The following is a 15,975-nucleotide window of genomic DNA, read 5'->3' on the forward strand; positions in this document are numbered from 1 at the left end:
TAAATACTTCAAACACCAACAGTTTTAAGTTTTTTTAATGTTTGATTAGTTTAAAAAAATAAGTAATTCTGTAACATCTTTCTTATGCTTCTCCATTGTTTGGTATCGAATGTTAATTTTTGAATGTTGACTGTCACATAATCATTTAACCAGAACACAAGGGTCTCAGACAATTTTATCATTGGACAATATCTGCATGTAAATTTATTAGTATATTTATATGGTTTTAGTATAAGACTATTATCTGAATAATATTTATTTGTTCTAGACTTCTTTAAGTATTTTATATATCTCACATTAGTTAAAGTTTTAACACTATTCTTCACTTAAACTTAAATTATTATTAAGTTTTTTTCATCTCAAATTATTTATTAAAGTAACTTATATTTCTGAAGCAGAGTTTTTATAAAAGTGTTTTGTGATTCTTCTTTATGATAGAAACATTTTTCAAACTGTCTTGTCTGATTTATACAAAGTATCACGTAGTATTTATAATTATGACTAGTAGTCCCAACTGTTTAGGTATACTAACATCCATGGGTTACAATTCAAAAGTATAAAGTTTTCATGTCCCTAGTGTATACAAAATATTCCCTTCTATGATCTAAAATATGTTAAAAACTAAAATATCCATAAAAGTATTAAAAAATAAAGTACTTTGTCTACTAATATTAGTTTTAGTAACTAATGAAGTAACTTAGATTTATCATTTCTTTTAAAAAGTGTTCAACTTAATATCATATTCACTTGTCAAAATAGATTAAAGTACAATTTTTTACACAATTAAATGAACTCAATTAGATACAGGGTTGCCAAAAAACCTGGAATTTGAGATAATTATAAAAAAAACCTGGGAATTTTACAAAAATCACTAAAAAACCTGAAAAAGCTTGAAATTTTAATCAATTTTTTTAAGTTAAGTATCAAAATTTCAATCAGACACCAAACATCTTTCATATTGAATTTTTTTCTTATTATCAATATTTTTTTATATAAAAAATACTTTTTAAATACTTAAAAATATCTTTTAAATGTTGTTATACTAAGAAAGTTTTAACCTTAAACTAGGTTTTAAACTAAAAATAGACCCAAAAAGTGGTACTTTTAAAAACTTAATTTTTTTTTTGAAAACCTTTGTTAAGCCTGTAGATAAGTCAAAATTTTAATTTGTTATTCCAAAGTTGGTTTAGTATGAAAACAAATAGTACTATACTGTTATGCATTTACACTCTGCCAAACTTTAATTGTAAAGAATAGTTTACTATAATCCCTTTTCTGAACTCAGTTAAAATGATTATGCTTTTAAAATCTAGTAACTTTATACTACTAATAAACTAGTATGTTTAATTTTTGAAACAAATAAAATGTTTGCCAGTTTATACACAATATTTATTTGCTATTTTGCAATATTAATGTTTTAGAAAATTAAGGTGTTTGTGTTATAGTAATTTACTTTTGACCCTATTGAGAACACTGTAAAAATAATTTTCAAATCCATACCATTATGTTTAGTTGTTGGAACTAAATGTTTATACTTCTTCTTTGCAGAATCTAAGTATTAGGAAATTTAGCTAGTTAAAATGAAGAAGCCAGCAACCAAATTGAATAATGAGCTCGCAGTTTTGGACCCAACCGTCCACAGGTTTTTGCTCCAGCGCGGCCTGAAAGACGTCGCCCTCCAGTTCAAAAAGGCAACGAAAACAGTTAGTTATTTATACTAGGGTAAATAATAGAAATGTGTATAAAGTTTTTAAGTATAATTTTAGAGGTATAAATTTACATTGCATTATACTTGAAGTAAAAAATGAATACAAAAAAATTAAAAGGTAATTTGAAAACGTTTTGCTGGACGTTTTGCTCTTGTAAGGCCAAGTATGATTAAAAAATTTTTAATTCAGCATGCCATAATGTTTATATAACCATCAGTTATAAAAGTATGTTTGTATGAAATATAACTGTAGTATCTTTTTTTTATAAATAGCATTATGTATAAACAAAGCCTTATAAATACATCTAATAAATTATAAAAGACTAAAAATGTTTGATCAAATAAGTTTTGTAGACAATTGTTTGTTATCTTTCATGTAGGGTAAACAGAAAACATTTTAAAATATTATTAATATAGCTAATCATTTAATCATAAAAATTCTCTTTTTAATTTTGTTAATATATTTTAAGTTAAGTATAAATAAATTGTGAATAAGTTTTGTTTGAAAATAAACCAGTTGTAATAATTCTTCACACTTTTTATATAATTTTAATTTTAAGTTTATTTTTTTCTTAAAGTTTTAAGTTTTTATTTTTTTCAAAGGTTTATTTAACATAATAATGTTAGCTTGTGCATATTTAAGTGAAAATATTTTAACAATCAGAAAAGCGCGCCCAAGGAAGCAGCAACGCTCCTCACAATGTACAACTTCTACCAATCAAAGGGGGTGAACGCGGCTGGAGACGCCCCAAAAGTTCCTGCCAAAACAAACGGAACAGCCAAGAGGAAGCCGGACAGCTCTTCTTCGGAGGAATCTTCCGAAGATGAGAGCCAGGTTTAATTTTGTTAATAATATATTCTTGTTTGTTGACTTCAGCTGTTGTTTAAGCATTAAAATTAGTTTTAGAATATAATCGTGCTTTTTATATTTTTTAATTAATAAAATAATTGTTATTAATAAAAATTAGTTTTAGAAGACAATGGCTGTTTTTATACTTTTTAATGTAAGCTTTTAAAGTATAGAACGGTCTGTATTATTATATTTTTAATCTTCTTAGGTGAAAGCCAGGTGAATATTTTGTTTGTTTTTGTTATGTTGTTTGTTCTAATGGTGTTATAAATAAAGTAAGAGCTAATATTTGAAAATCACAGCTAGTTTGAAAAATTTGTGTCCTTTTTAAACATAAAATTAGTGTGACCTACAAATGAAGCTGTGAATATTGTGTTTTATAAAAATTAAGATCTTTTTTACATCTAAAGTAATACATTAAAAATGGTTTTTGATCCGTGTACTTTACTAAAGCTGTTCTTTAAATCACTGACCTATCAATTTTAACTAACATTTTTATATATTTAAAATACAATAGTTTTTAAACTTTTACTTTAGAGTGAAATGTTGAATGTTTGTCTTAAGATAATAAACTTTTATTTAGATAATATTTTGTAAATTGAAAAAAAACCTTATAAATAAATTTTAACAACTTGTTTTTTTTTTAAATTTAAATAAATTTTGTTCTAATAATTTCAGATGCCAGTTAAGAAGATCAAGTTGAACGAAGATAAGAAAGAATCTTCATCTTCAGAAGAGGAATCTTCAGAAAGTGAAAGCGAAGCAGAACCAATGGAAGTTGATGAAAGTAAATAAATTATTTATTATGAAATACCATAAATTATTAGGGTAATAAGGGTTGGTTTTGGATTTTTTTTACAAAGATTAACATTGGTTTTTAAGTGAAGCAAAAAGTATGAACTATAGTTCAATTCAAGATACTTTATTAAAGTGTAATACTTTTGAAGTTTATTAAAGTAAATATTTATTAATATTATAAAACGCAATAATTATTAAACTTTGAGTTTTACATTTTAAGTTAGTTTAGGGGTGTTTAAATTAAAGAATTTTTTTTTGTTGTTAAGCACAAACTAAGGTCTTAATTTATAAGTTTAAAATTAGTTCATGTAGTTGAAGATGAAAATTAATGTACAAGTTGAAGTAGGTGGTTTGATTAAACATGAATTGATTTAAAAATAAATATTGTTTATTGACATCCACAATTATGATTTTCAATGATACATTTGCTTGCAGCACCCGCAAAACCAGCAGCGGTGAAAAAAGTTGCAGCGAAAAAAGTTCCTGCCAAAAAAGTTGCAGCGAAAAAAGAAGAAAGCTCTTCAGAGGAGGAAAGCAGCTCGGATGAAGAGGAGGAAAAAGGTCGGTGCTCATTTTAGTTGATTCATAAAAAGCTAGTATTTAATTTAATTTAAAAAAAAAAGACTTATATTATTTTATATACAAAAAATGCACACTTAACAAAGTTAATTTAAATTGAAGTTTAAAGCGTACCCGTTATCAAAGTAGCCTCTTTAAGTCTAGCAGTTAAAAATGTTGTTTGTACATTAAATTTGTCAAGACTTGAGCGCAACAACCTAAATGTGAAAACCATAAGATTTATAACTTATAGATTTAGTACAGGGGTCGGCAGGTCAAAAAAGAATGTTTTTTTATGTGCTCTAAAAAACACATTTAAAGACAATTTTTTAAAATATAACACTAAAACAAAATAAATAATTAGGCGATAGCATATCCTTTAAATATAACACTCAAATTTTATTTTTGTTTTTTCAAAAATATTAGTATGTTAAATTAGTTGAATAAATATTTAAATGTGGCCCGCGGGCCGCAGTTTGCCGACCCCTGATTTAGTACAATACTTCAGTACAGAATTGACTTTTAAATTATGCTAGTTTCCAAAATAATTCATATATTTAAATCTGAAGTGGTGTTTTTTTTGGGTGTCATTTATCAATGTTTTTGCAGTTAAGCATGAAATTAATTGACTTTCTCCTAGATTTATTTACACCTTAACTCTTTTCATCCAAACTTGGCCAATTTTGAATTTTTTTATAAATTGATTTCAAAATCTTCAGTTTTTATATTACTTGAGTTTTTTTATAACTATATTTTAGCTCCAGCCAAACCAGCAGCAGTAGCAAAGAAAGCAGCAGCAAAAGTTCCTGCAAAAAAAGAAGAAACTTCATCCAGTGAGGAAGAGTCGTCAGAAGAAGAAAGTAGCGACGAAGAAGAGAAAAAAGCTGGTTTGTTAATCAAGTAATTTTATACAATTACAGTTTCAAGTCACACACTCAAGCCACTTAAGCTAATTTTAAATTGAATTTTTGAGGTTTTTGAAAAATTCAGGCATGTTTGATATTTCAATGAGGAACTCGGGTTAGTTGAAATATTTTTGATGAAGTTTCAGGCTGTTTTTTAGAACATAAATGAGATAGTTTTGTTTGAATATATTTTTGTAAATTCTACAGTGTAAATTTGAATTCTTAAGTATTTTTGTATTAAACAAAGATTTTAATTATGAACCATAAAAAATAATTTAGCACCAGCCAAACCAGTAGCAGCAAAGAAAGCAGCAGCGAAAGTTCCTGCGAAGAAAGAACAAAGTTCCAGTGAAGAAGAAGAGTCAAGTGAAGAAGAAAGTAGCGACGAAGAAGAAGAAAAAGCTGGTTTGTTAATTAGTTATTTTTTACAGGTACAAACTCACAAATCATGATAGTTTGAACTTATTAATGGGAAACTTAATAAATTTTCACAGTTGCTTTATAACTTAACTAGGTCTATTTTTGTTAATTGTGTTTTATCATTTGTTTACCGTTAATTCTACAGCGTTAATTTAAATTCTCAGGTATTTTTTAAATTAAGCAAAGTTTTTTGTTTGTGAAATATGATAACATGAAAAGTTAAATAAAATTTTCAAAGTTATGGTTCAATCTTCGTTGTACATTCTAACTTAAGTTTGAATGGGTAAGTTAGCTAACAAAGATTTAATAATAAAAAAATTATAGACGATAATTAAAAACTCAATACTGTTTTGTATTTTTTCACACTGTGCAATCATGTGCTAGTGTTAGTAATTTAGGCTATAGTTCTTTCTAAAGGCGTGGTGCAACATTGTGGTTAATATTTTATAGAAGATTTTTATTTTGCCATGCAAAAATTAACTGTTTGTGGTATGTGTAATATTTTGAACTATTGTTTTAAAAAATAGATAAAAAACATTAGGGAAGTTTTGTATGTTGGGTATATTTAAACAAAATTTATAAATCATAAAGTTTCTTGAACATTTAATATTTCATTTTACTGAACTATATTTAAAACTTTCATAACTTAAATTTTAAACTTGAAAAGCTCAAGTTAACCGATTCAAATAAATAAGTGTAGTGAGTTTTCACTTTATTGTAGTTTTTCATGTTTTAAATATTGTTATTTAGCACCAGCAAAACCCGCAGCAGCAAAAAAAGCTCCTGCGAAATCTCCTGCCAAGAAGGATGAAAGCTCTTCAGAGGAAGAAGAGTCAAGTGACGAAGAATCATCAGAAGAAGAAGAAGCTGGTTTGTTATTTAGTTATGATTAAATTAAATATTTTGTTTACATCTTTCCGAGTTCCAACTGCAGTTATAAGTTTTTAATATTTAAAGTTTTAGTTAAAACGAGAAAAATTAATTTTTTTAAGCTTGAGATTAGAATATTACTTTATTAAGTTACAGCAAGGATTACAGCAGTTAGCCAAAAAAAATTTAGTTTATCTTGTATATTATTATTTTTTTTTATAAACAGTTTTATTGGAAAATATTGTAGGTTGTTGAATATCTCACAAGTTTGAAAAAAAAAATTATTCACTGAGTTTTACAAACGAACTTGTTGAATTCAGCTTTATCCTAAATAGTAGATCAAAATTGTTTTTAAGTAGACACGAAACTATGTATATATATATATATATATTATATGTATATTGCTATTATTCTATTGGTGTTGACATTTGAAAATAAAATACTCGGCATAATAAAAAATTAATGATAATGAATATTTTAATAATATTTTAATTTATTTTAGCACCAAAACCTGCTGCAAAGCCAGCTGCGAAGAAAGCTGCAAAGAAAGAAGAAAGTTCATCCGGCGAAGAGGAAAGCAGCGAGGAAGAAAGCAGTGACGAGGAAGAGGAAAAAGCTGGTTAGTTGATTAGTTTACAAATCTAATTTTAATATGTACAACTTTTATCAGCACTCTTTGAAAAACAGTCAAATTTTTAAAGTTGAACGTTTTCAAAAGCTGTTATACAAGATAATATATAGAACAACTTGGCCCAATTGGTCATTTAAAAAATTATATGTGCTGGCTAAGTCGCTCCGGATTCCTACATTTTAATTTAAGTTCATGGCATTTAAATTAAAGTCCCTCACAAGTTGAAGTATACAAAAAAAAAAACTAAAATAGATTTAAATGAACAAAAAGCAGTATTTATTATAATACTAAACAGTTTAATACTCATTAAAAAATTTCTATTTACGTAATTACTAAAATTATGCACGAATAAATACATGGCAGTAAAATTTACATAGTATTTAATGATATATTATACATTGTATATAATAATGATTTGCCAAATTATTACTTTTCAAATTGATTTATCGAATTTTAAACATTTATAGGATGAAACTTGAATTATTTTTTCGTTAATTTGTTACCTTTATATACATCATTTTTAATTAATTAGGGCATCAAATACTTTAATTATTAATGTATTGTTTATTAATAAGTTTAGAAATATTTCTTTTTTTTTAGACTTTAAAAAAATCTTAATGATCATAATTTAAATGTGTAATTGTTTTTTTTGAAATGCAAAACTTAATGTGGGTATGTAAATATTTTCAAATTTTATACAGAGTTGCTTACCTTAATTTTTAAGTACACATTTTATTAAAAACATGAGAAAAAATACATTTTAATATTATTACCGATTTTAAATCTAAGTCAAAAATATTTTCTTAATAAGTTTCTATTTAAACCTTTTAGCTCCAGCGAAACCAGCAGTAGCAAAGAAGGCAGCAGCGAAAGTTCCTGCCAAGAAAGAACAAAGCTCTTCCGAAGAAGAAGAATCAAGTGACGAAGAATCATCAGAAGAAGAAGAAGAAAAAGCTGGTTCGTTGATTTTATTTTAATACAAGTTAATTTTGAGTTTTTCCAGTAAAAAGCGTGTAGCAAGTTTGCAAAGAAAAGTTTAGTAAGTTTACAGGGCAAAAAATATTTGTGTAGATTAAAATTTTCAAAGATAGTCAGATTTAGTATGTGGTCTAAAGCAGGGTTTCCCAAAGTGGGCCAAGTGGCCCCCTAGGGGCCCATGACAGATAATCAGGGGGCCATGAGCAGCAAAGGGGGAAGAGGGGGGGGCATGAGCAGTAAAGGAGCCACAGGGGGGTCCATGAGTCCATAACTTGAAACTTACACTAGATATGCTTGAATTGCAGATAAAGAGCAAAAAAAAAAGGTCTTATGTGTATATTATGGTAGTTTAGAAACTTACACTAGATATTCTTGAGTTGCAGATGAAGAGCAAAAAAAAAAGGTCTTATGTGTATTTTATTGTAGTTTATGAGTAACCTATATGTTGAAGAGGGGGCATTGTTTTTTCAAACTCTTTAGAGGGGGCCGTTTGCAAAAAAGTTTGGGAAACCCTGTTCTAAAGTAACCATTGTCTAGCACTAGAAGTTTTTAAATGTTTGTAAATTTTGACTGGTTCAGACTAAAAAGTATTGGAAAGCTAATGTTATAAAGGCTAACTAGATGAAGTCAATCTCGTTCCAAAATAATTAAACAAGTTTGGTTACGAAAAAAAATTTAAGTTATCTAGATTTGTTGAATAAAAATAATAATTGCCAGTGGTGCTTTTACTTTATACTTTTAAACAGCTCGGGCTGGCTTTTAGTTTTAGTACGAATTATTACAAAAAACATATTGGTATTTAGTTTATTTTTTAGATGTTTTTTTTGACAATGTTTAATTGTCACTAATAAAAGAAGCTCGTCTGAAAAAGATGGATTCCATTATTGAGAATAATGTTGAAATATTATTATTTAGCTCCAGCAAAACCAGCAGTAGCAAAGAAGGCAGCAGCAAAAGTTCCTGCGAAGAAAGATGAAAGTTCCAGCGAAGAAGAATCATCAGAAGAAGAATCTGACGACGAAGAAGAAGAAAAAGCTGGTTTGTCAATTATTGTAATGAGAAAATAAATTAAAATAAGTAAGTTTGTAGGAACAACATCTTGAAATTTATAAACTTTACACCAAAAGTTTTTTCGAAAAAATATGTTGCAACTCACTCTGGCTTAAAGTTTCAGTTAAAACTTGGGCTTGTTTATTCTAGTCAACATTTTAATAAAAATGTGTTTCATATATAAATAAAAATCAACGTTTTGTAACTTGTTTTAGTTTTTTCCGAACTATCAAACTATTCTCAACAATACAAGTTTGTAAAACAATAATGTCGCACTCTCTGCCATAACTAATCTAATTTTTTTTTTCAATTTTGTCTAAGTAAAAAGTAAACAATTTCTGCTACTTTTTGAAGTTAAGTTTCCAACATATTTTTCACATATGTAAGTCTATTACTGTCAGTCTAATTACATTAAATATTTGAGATTTAAACCTGAGAAAAAACTAATGAAGCATAACGTTTGCAGTTGTTTTATAAGTTTTCTCTACCATGCTAGATTGAAGTTTATTTCTTTTTATTATTAGATGTTTTAGAAAGTATCTAAGGTCAATCATCCATATACGTGTAAATATAAAACTTACAAATTACAATTTTTGTTAAAAAATGTATTTTAAATTGTTTTTAATCAAAAGAAAAAGCGTTTCTGTGACAGTTGTCGAAACTTATAATAATGACTGTAAGATGCAATTAAAAGAGTTAAAAGTAATCATTATTTAACCAGCAGCGGCAAAGAAAGCTCCAGCAAAAGTTCCTGCCAAAAAAGAAGTAAATTCATCCAGTGAAGAAGAAAGCAGTGAGGAATCAAGTGACGAAGAAGAAGAAAAAGCTGGTTTGTTAATAAAATTATCTTATCGTGAAATTATTTAACAAAAGATTAAGTTTTAGAAATTTAGAAAAGCAAATAATTTACTGAACTATTAACATTTAGTTATTGTACATTTGTTAGATATGTTGCAATTCTAACTTCCTATATCAAATATCTCATACTTATTGCGCTTTAATCATAACATCCCCATTAAGTTCATCAGCAGTTTTATCAATTTGTTTCAAAAAAAAAATCCTATAAACATCTAAAAATAATTTTAAAACATTATTTGTTTCGAAATATTTTTATTAAATTGAAATATTTACTGCGCTTTGCTCTTGACAACCCTGTTAATTTCGTCTGCAAATTTTTCCACGTTCTTCAAACCGACATTCTGCTTCTCTTCCAAAAACCTCAGCTCCCTTTTCAAACTGTCCCCTTCGTTTCTATCGTCCCTGATTTTTTTCACGTAAGCGCTGATCTTCGAAATGTTCACGAAAAACTTCATGTTCTCACTTTCCCTCCGGTTCAAAATGTTCAAAATCTTCGAGTTGTTGAGGTCCAACTGCTTCGAAGTGGGAAATCTTATTTTGTTGGGTTCCAAGTAGTTCAAGAACCTTTTGAATATCTTCGGGTACATTTTCTTTATTAGCTTCATCATTCCGAAAGTTATAACGAAAACCAGCATCGAATGAACGCAGTTTGTAAAGTTAAACTCCATGCTGTTGTCTTTGTTCAGTTGATGGTTTCCAATGCTTTCATCCGAGTTAGGTATTTCGGCTTTCAAAACTTTGTTTTGTTTTGAACTGCTACCTCGAGTCCAATAAAATACGAAAGTGGCGAAAACGAAACAAACTAGTTTTCGTTTTTTTACCATTCTGAAATTTATTGGAATTTTTTGGAAATAAAATTAATTTATTCAAAAATTTATTGACGTAATAATAATGTTGAATTTTTTGTTAAATTTTTTAAGTTAGTAATTTATTTTACACTAAATAATTATTAAACAAATTGATTAAATTAATAGCCTAATTAAGTAAATAAAATATTATTATTAAATATACGGGTAGCTTCAGATTTCCACTACTGTTTATGAGTAGCTTGAATATCATGCAAATCATTTTATGAGTCTGCAAAAATTTTCAAAGCTTTTTTTTTGTTACCTTATCCGTAACCTCAAAAACACAAGTGAAAATCTGAATCTACCCTAGATAGACTATTGAATTAAATAAACAAAGTCAAACTAATAATAAAATAACAGTTCTATTACGGATATTTATTTACATATAATTAATTGAAAGTAAAAGTTGCTTGTTTTGAAATAACCAAGTTGCGATACATAAAATATTTTATATTTTGTGGTTTAAATTTCTAATGAACATGCAATAACCCGCTGTATGTTTTAGCTAATTACTCTTTTGATTTTAGTAAATAGACTCAACTCCGGTATTTTTAATTTTAGTCGAATAAAAATAACATTTTCATAACTATTTTTTATACCAATAATAACCGTTTTAAAGCAATATCTTTTAAAAATAAAGAAACTATTTTTCAACTTATAAAAAATCACAAGCACTGACAAAAGTCTTTTTAGCTTTTCCCTGAGGTAACAACTTAAAAATACCAAGTTGATGTACGAACAGCAACAAATTTTAAATTACTGACTGTTGCTTACAGACTTGTTTTTTTCTAAACTAATGTAATTATCTTAGCACCAAAGCCTGCTGCCAAATCCGCTGAGAAAAAACCTGCAGCAAAAGTTCCTGCAAAGAAAGAAAGCTCATCCAGTGAAGAAGAATCATCAGAAGAAGAAAGTAGCGACGAAGAAGAAGAAAAAGCTGGTTTGTTGATTTATTTAATTAAAAGTCTAGTTTTAGGTTGACTATGTATAAACACAAAAAACTAATAAAAGTCATAAATTTGCAGCATTGATATAAATAAGCAGTTTTAACTTTGCTGTTAAAAATTAAAAATAATTCTTAAATAATAATTTGTAAACTGTAACCAATTTTGACCCCATTTGTAATAAATCGAGAATACGTAAGTATCACTGTTTAATCTTATTTAAATATAAAAATTAACATATTTTAGCTCCAGCCAAACCAGCAGCAGTGAAGAAAGCAGCAGCAAAAGCTCCCGCCAAAAAAGAACAAAGCTCATCCGAGGAAGACGAGTCAAGTGAAGAAGAATCATCAGAAGAAGAAGAAAAAGCTGGTTTGTTATTTTAAAAAAATGCTAAAACAATTTATTTCATTTAATCAAATACTTTTATATAACAAAATTATATTACGAGCAATTTTAAGATTATGAATTATTTATCCTAAAATTGATAACCGTAGATCTCGCTACTTGATTGCGCGTAGTCTATGAACTCCTATATTAGATTATACTGATTAAGGGTAAACATCCTATTTAAATATATATATATATATAGCTCTGCACCAGCTGAATATTGGTTTATATGCATATCTGTATGTAACATCATAACTTTAGTAAGTGTATTGAAAGACGTTGTTATCATTTTAGGTTTGTGTTTGTAAAACTTTTTAGTATTGTGGTTTGCAAAAGTTATGGTATTTACTACCATCTAACCTTCTAGTTTTTTTTTGTTTAAATTTATGTGTAATTAATTTAAATTTTCTAATGTTTTAAGCTTCCAATTAAAATGTTAACACTATTTTGCTAATTAAACACATTTTAATCGCCATGTTTTTGTTGTTTATATTAGGAATTTTTACTTATTTATAGCTCCAGCCAAACCAGCAGCAGTGAAGAAAGCTGCAGCGAAAGTTCCTGCGAAAGTTCCAGCGAAGAAAGAAGAAAGTTCTTCCGAGGAAGAAGAGTCAAGTGACGAAGAATCATCAGAAGAAGAAGAAAAAGCTGGTTTGTAAATTGACTGTTATGAGAAAATGAAAAACTTTTTTGAAAAGAAAACGGAAAGCTGTTTTTTTTAATGACATCAAATTGTCATTGATTCATTGTTGGTTTTGATGTAGTACAAGGGGATAAGCTGAAAGAAAGTTTGATATCAAAAATAAAAGTTAAACAGAGTAACAAATTAATTTAAAGGCTGCTATAGTATTTAAAAATTGAAACTGTTGGTTAAATAGTTAAACTAACTTGGGTAATTTTTTTTATACACCAAATGAATATTACGTAGCACCCATAAAGCCAGTTGTGAAGAAGGCAGTCAAAAAAGTTCCTGCCAAAAAGGAAAGCTCTTCGGAGGAGGAAAGTTCTTCGGAGGAGGAATCTTCAGATGATGAGAAAGAAAGTTTGTGTTTACTTATTTGAAATAATTACTATATTAATTTTTCTAAACAGTGACTGTTGTTTTGTTTACGTTATGTAAAAATACAAATTAAAAAACATGGCTTTTAGAGAATTTATTTTTTTATTATTAAAACAAAAAATATAAAATCTCATTAAAACTTCCACTTGTCGCTTAAACACTAATTTTTTTACTAATACATTTTGGTGTTGTGACCAAAGTGTTCTTGAGAAATTTATTAAACTCCCCCAAACCAAAAGTTTTTTTTCACAGAACCAAAAGCAGCAAAGAAGGTGGTTGCCAAAGAAGCAGCCAAAAAGGAGGAAAGTTCCTCGGAGGAGGAAGAAAGCTCCTCGGAAGAGGAGGAATCTAGCGGGGAGGAAAGCGGAGAAGAGGTAAGACAAAAATTTATTTGGAAATTTATTTTTATTTTTTGTATTTATTTTTATTTTATTTAGGGAGTAAGAAATAATATTGTTTTAAATGAATTCGTTCGAAAGTGTAAGAAAGGAGCCCTGGTGAGATTTGTTTTTAAATTAAACTTGTATTCTATGCAAGAAACTTGCATGTGTTTGTGAATTTAATTGACAAGTGTAATTATGAAGAGGTAAAACTGTTATATTCTAACAAAATGTATATGTATAACGATTTGAAAGCGAGAAGAGAGGTTTATATTTTATATAAATTCATTCTTATTAGTAAATATTTAGAAAATTATACAGGGGAGGAACTCTAAGCTTAAGTTTTATCAAAATCGATTTAAAACATGTTTAAAATTACTAAAACCCGGAAATGTCAATGGCTATTTCTAGTTCTTAACAAAATTAATTTACTTTAGTTTGTTTGACTATGAATTATAAGTTTGGTATGATTTTATTTGTTGATATTTTCCACCTAATTCATAAAAAATATGGAAAGGATCTTTGGGTTAAATTTTATCAAAATTATTATAAACTTATTATAACACGCAAGTTTTCATAGCAATTTATAACAAACAAATAATTTACTTGGTTTTGTCTTCATTATTTGTGACAATTTTTTTTTGTTTTAAGTTAATTTCAATTTAAACAAATTGCAGGACAAGATGAGCAAGTCGTTGCCAGTGGCGCCTTCCTCCACTCCCCAGGTTGCTAAGAAACGAAAAGCCGAGGACGCGCCCGCCAAAGAGGAACCCAAATCCGCGGGGCAACCCAAACCTAAGAAAGCTAAGAGGGTCGGTTGAAAATTTTAATTTTATTTATTTAAACGAATACCATTTACACTTTTATAGTAAACTATGTTAAAAAATATAAAAATTTTTCACAAGCTCCAACAAGCATCCATTTTTTTGCAGTTTTTTTCTTATTTTTAAAGTACTACAAAAGTGGTTTTATAAATAGTTTGGTACAGGGTTAATAAGTTATGGTTGTTTCTTGAATAAAATAAAAAATGTTTTTACACACATTGCTACCAAACATTATAAGTATTAATTGAAAATGTTATCGTGACAAACAGACTCCCAATGCCCCGTTCAGAAGGGTTCGCGAAGAAGACGTCGTCGTGAAAGCGAAATTTGCGGATAACTCTTTCGAAACCAAGGTAAGATAATCTTATATGTCTAAAATTTTTAATTTTTCTTTAGTAAAAGTATACATTAGTATTGAATATAACTGTTTTTTTTTTGTAATGAAAATATAAGTTGTTGTCGTGAAAGCAAAATTCGCAGATAACTCTTTCTGGTATTATTTATTATGAATAAAATAATATCTATCATAAGTTTGATTATTTCAATGTCAAGTGTACTGTTTTGTCATGTCTTATCACGATGATACAATTACTACTGACCGCTTGAAGCTAGGATGAAACTTTAAATAGTTTTGAAGCTAAATTCACAAATCAATCACTGTTTGAATTAAATATTAACAAATTAATTTTTACTTAAATTTAAATTTTTTACTTGAATTTAAAATTTTTACTTTTCAACAATTTAAATCTACTTGACAGCGACTTAAATGTTAATTGTAAGCTCTTAATATAAACAAACGTTTTTTTTGATTTAAATAAAAAAACATAAAACAAAAGTTTTTATTATGTTATTTTTTCTATTAACACAAACAGCACGACCCGTGGGGCCAGAAAGCGCACGACGTGATGAAGCACACCAGGGGAAAGGGGTTCCGGCACGAGAAGACCAAGAGGAAGAGGGGTGGGTACAGGGGAGCCCCCATCGACCCCACCGTCATCAGCTCCACCCTGTTCAGCGACTCCGATTAATTGTGACGTCATAACCGGTTCCGGAAAGTTCTGAGCAGCGCGTGAATTAATTGAAAAATATAGATTTTTGCTCGCACTTGATTTTTAGCGCGCGCTTTCGGAATAAATAAGTAAATTTTTAGTATATGAGTTAATTTAAAAGTTTCAATTCTCACAAAACGTTTTTAGCCCACAAAGTATTCGGACGCTTTTGGATTTTTAATGTCTATAGGAAATTTTATTACCATAGCCGATTTCAAAAATGATTAGATTGAATTTCAGTGTAAATAATTTCGTTTAGTAAAAGTTTTTATCGATTGTGGTGTGCTTGTTTAATTTATCAAGTAGATTTGTTTTAGCTAAGTTACTACATGTATTTTAATATGCGTTTTATCGTTTAATAAACTTGTTATTTAAAAAAAAAATCTCATCATTTGAATAAATATATAATACTTAAGTGTTCGGTTGTATACGGGAGCTTTTAGTATTGACAACTGTAGTAGTCTGTTTTAGTAGTCTTGGATAGCAACAACTAGTTTACACTAGGTATTCCGGGATCTATAATTAAGGTAAATTTATAAAAAAAGGTCTGAGGGATAGTTGATGAAAGATTTGAAATTTGTACTAAATATTATGAGGGTTGTTAAGAACGGCTGAACAGATTAAAGCATTGGTATTTAACTTATTTAAACACTGTGCATATTTTAAAAAATGAATTCTGTGTACACTATTTAATCTTAAAAAAAACGAAGTATGGTTAAATTTAAAACTACGTTCACTTATTTATTTTTATATCTAAAATACTGCTTGAAAATTTAACTTGGTTTTTAAATAAAACTAACTTCTACGTGTTTAAAAATTCCTTTCAAGTTATAACTAAAGACGTAAAGTATGAACAT

General features: G+C 27.9%; 1 protein-coding gene across 3 annotated transcripts; it reads left to right on the plus strand.

The window, feature by feature from the left end:
• The first annotated feature begins 1,552 nt into the window (after positions 1-1,552).
• On the plus strand, positions 1,553-15,396 carry LOC145835758 (uncharacterized). Of its 3 annotated transcripts, none has more exons than XM_082943469.1 (19): positions 1,553-1,703; positions 2,373-2,543; positions 3,237-3,345; positions 3,792-3,917; positions 4,673-4,801; positions 5,099-5,224; positions 5,990-6,109; positions 6,612-6,728; positions 7,572-7,697; positions 8,634-8,756; positions 9,490-9,597; positions 11,286-11,414; positions 11,665-11,787; positions 12,322-12,456; positions 12,734-12,847; positions 13,118-13,239; positions 13,923-14,057; positions 14,339-14,422; positions 14,942-15,396. In XM_082943469.1, exons 1-19 carry the CDS (start codon positions 1,581-1,583, stop codon positions 15,095-15,097), a joined length of 2,376 nt encoding a protein of 791 aa, XP_082799595.1. In that variant the 5' UTR covers positions 1,553-1,580; the 3' UTR covers positions 15,098-15,396. The 3 variants fall into 3 exon arrangements, with proteins under 3 accessions (XP_082799595.1, XP_082799596.1, XP_082799597.1); XM_082943470.1 differs by having other exon boundaries at positions 9,493-9,597; XM_082943471.1 differs by lacking the exons at positions 6,612-6,728; positions 7,572-7,697; positions 8,634-8,756; positions 9,490-9,597.
• The last annotated feature ends 579 nt before the right edge of the window (positions 15,397-15,975 follow it).

Source organism: Thalia democratica, chromosome 5 (genome assembly GCF_965202585.1).
Source record: "Thalia democratica chromosome 5, ktThaDemo2.hap1.1, whole genome shotgun sequence".
Taxonomy (NCBI): Eukaryota; Metazoa; Chordata; class Thaliacea; order Salpida; family Salpidae; genus Thalia; species Thalia democratica.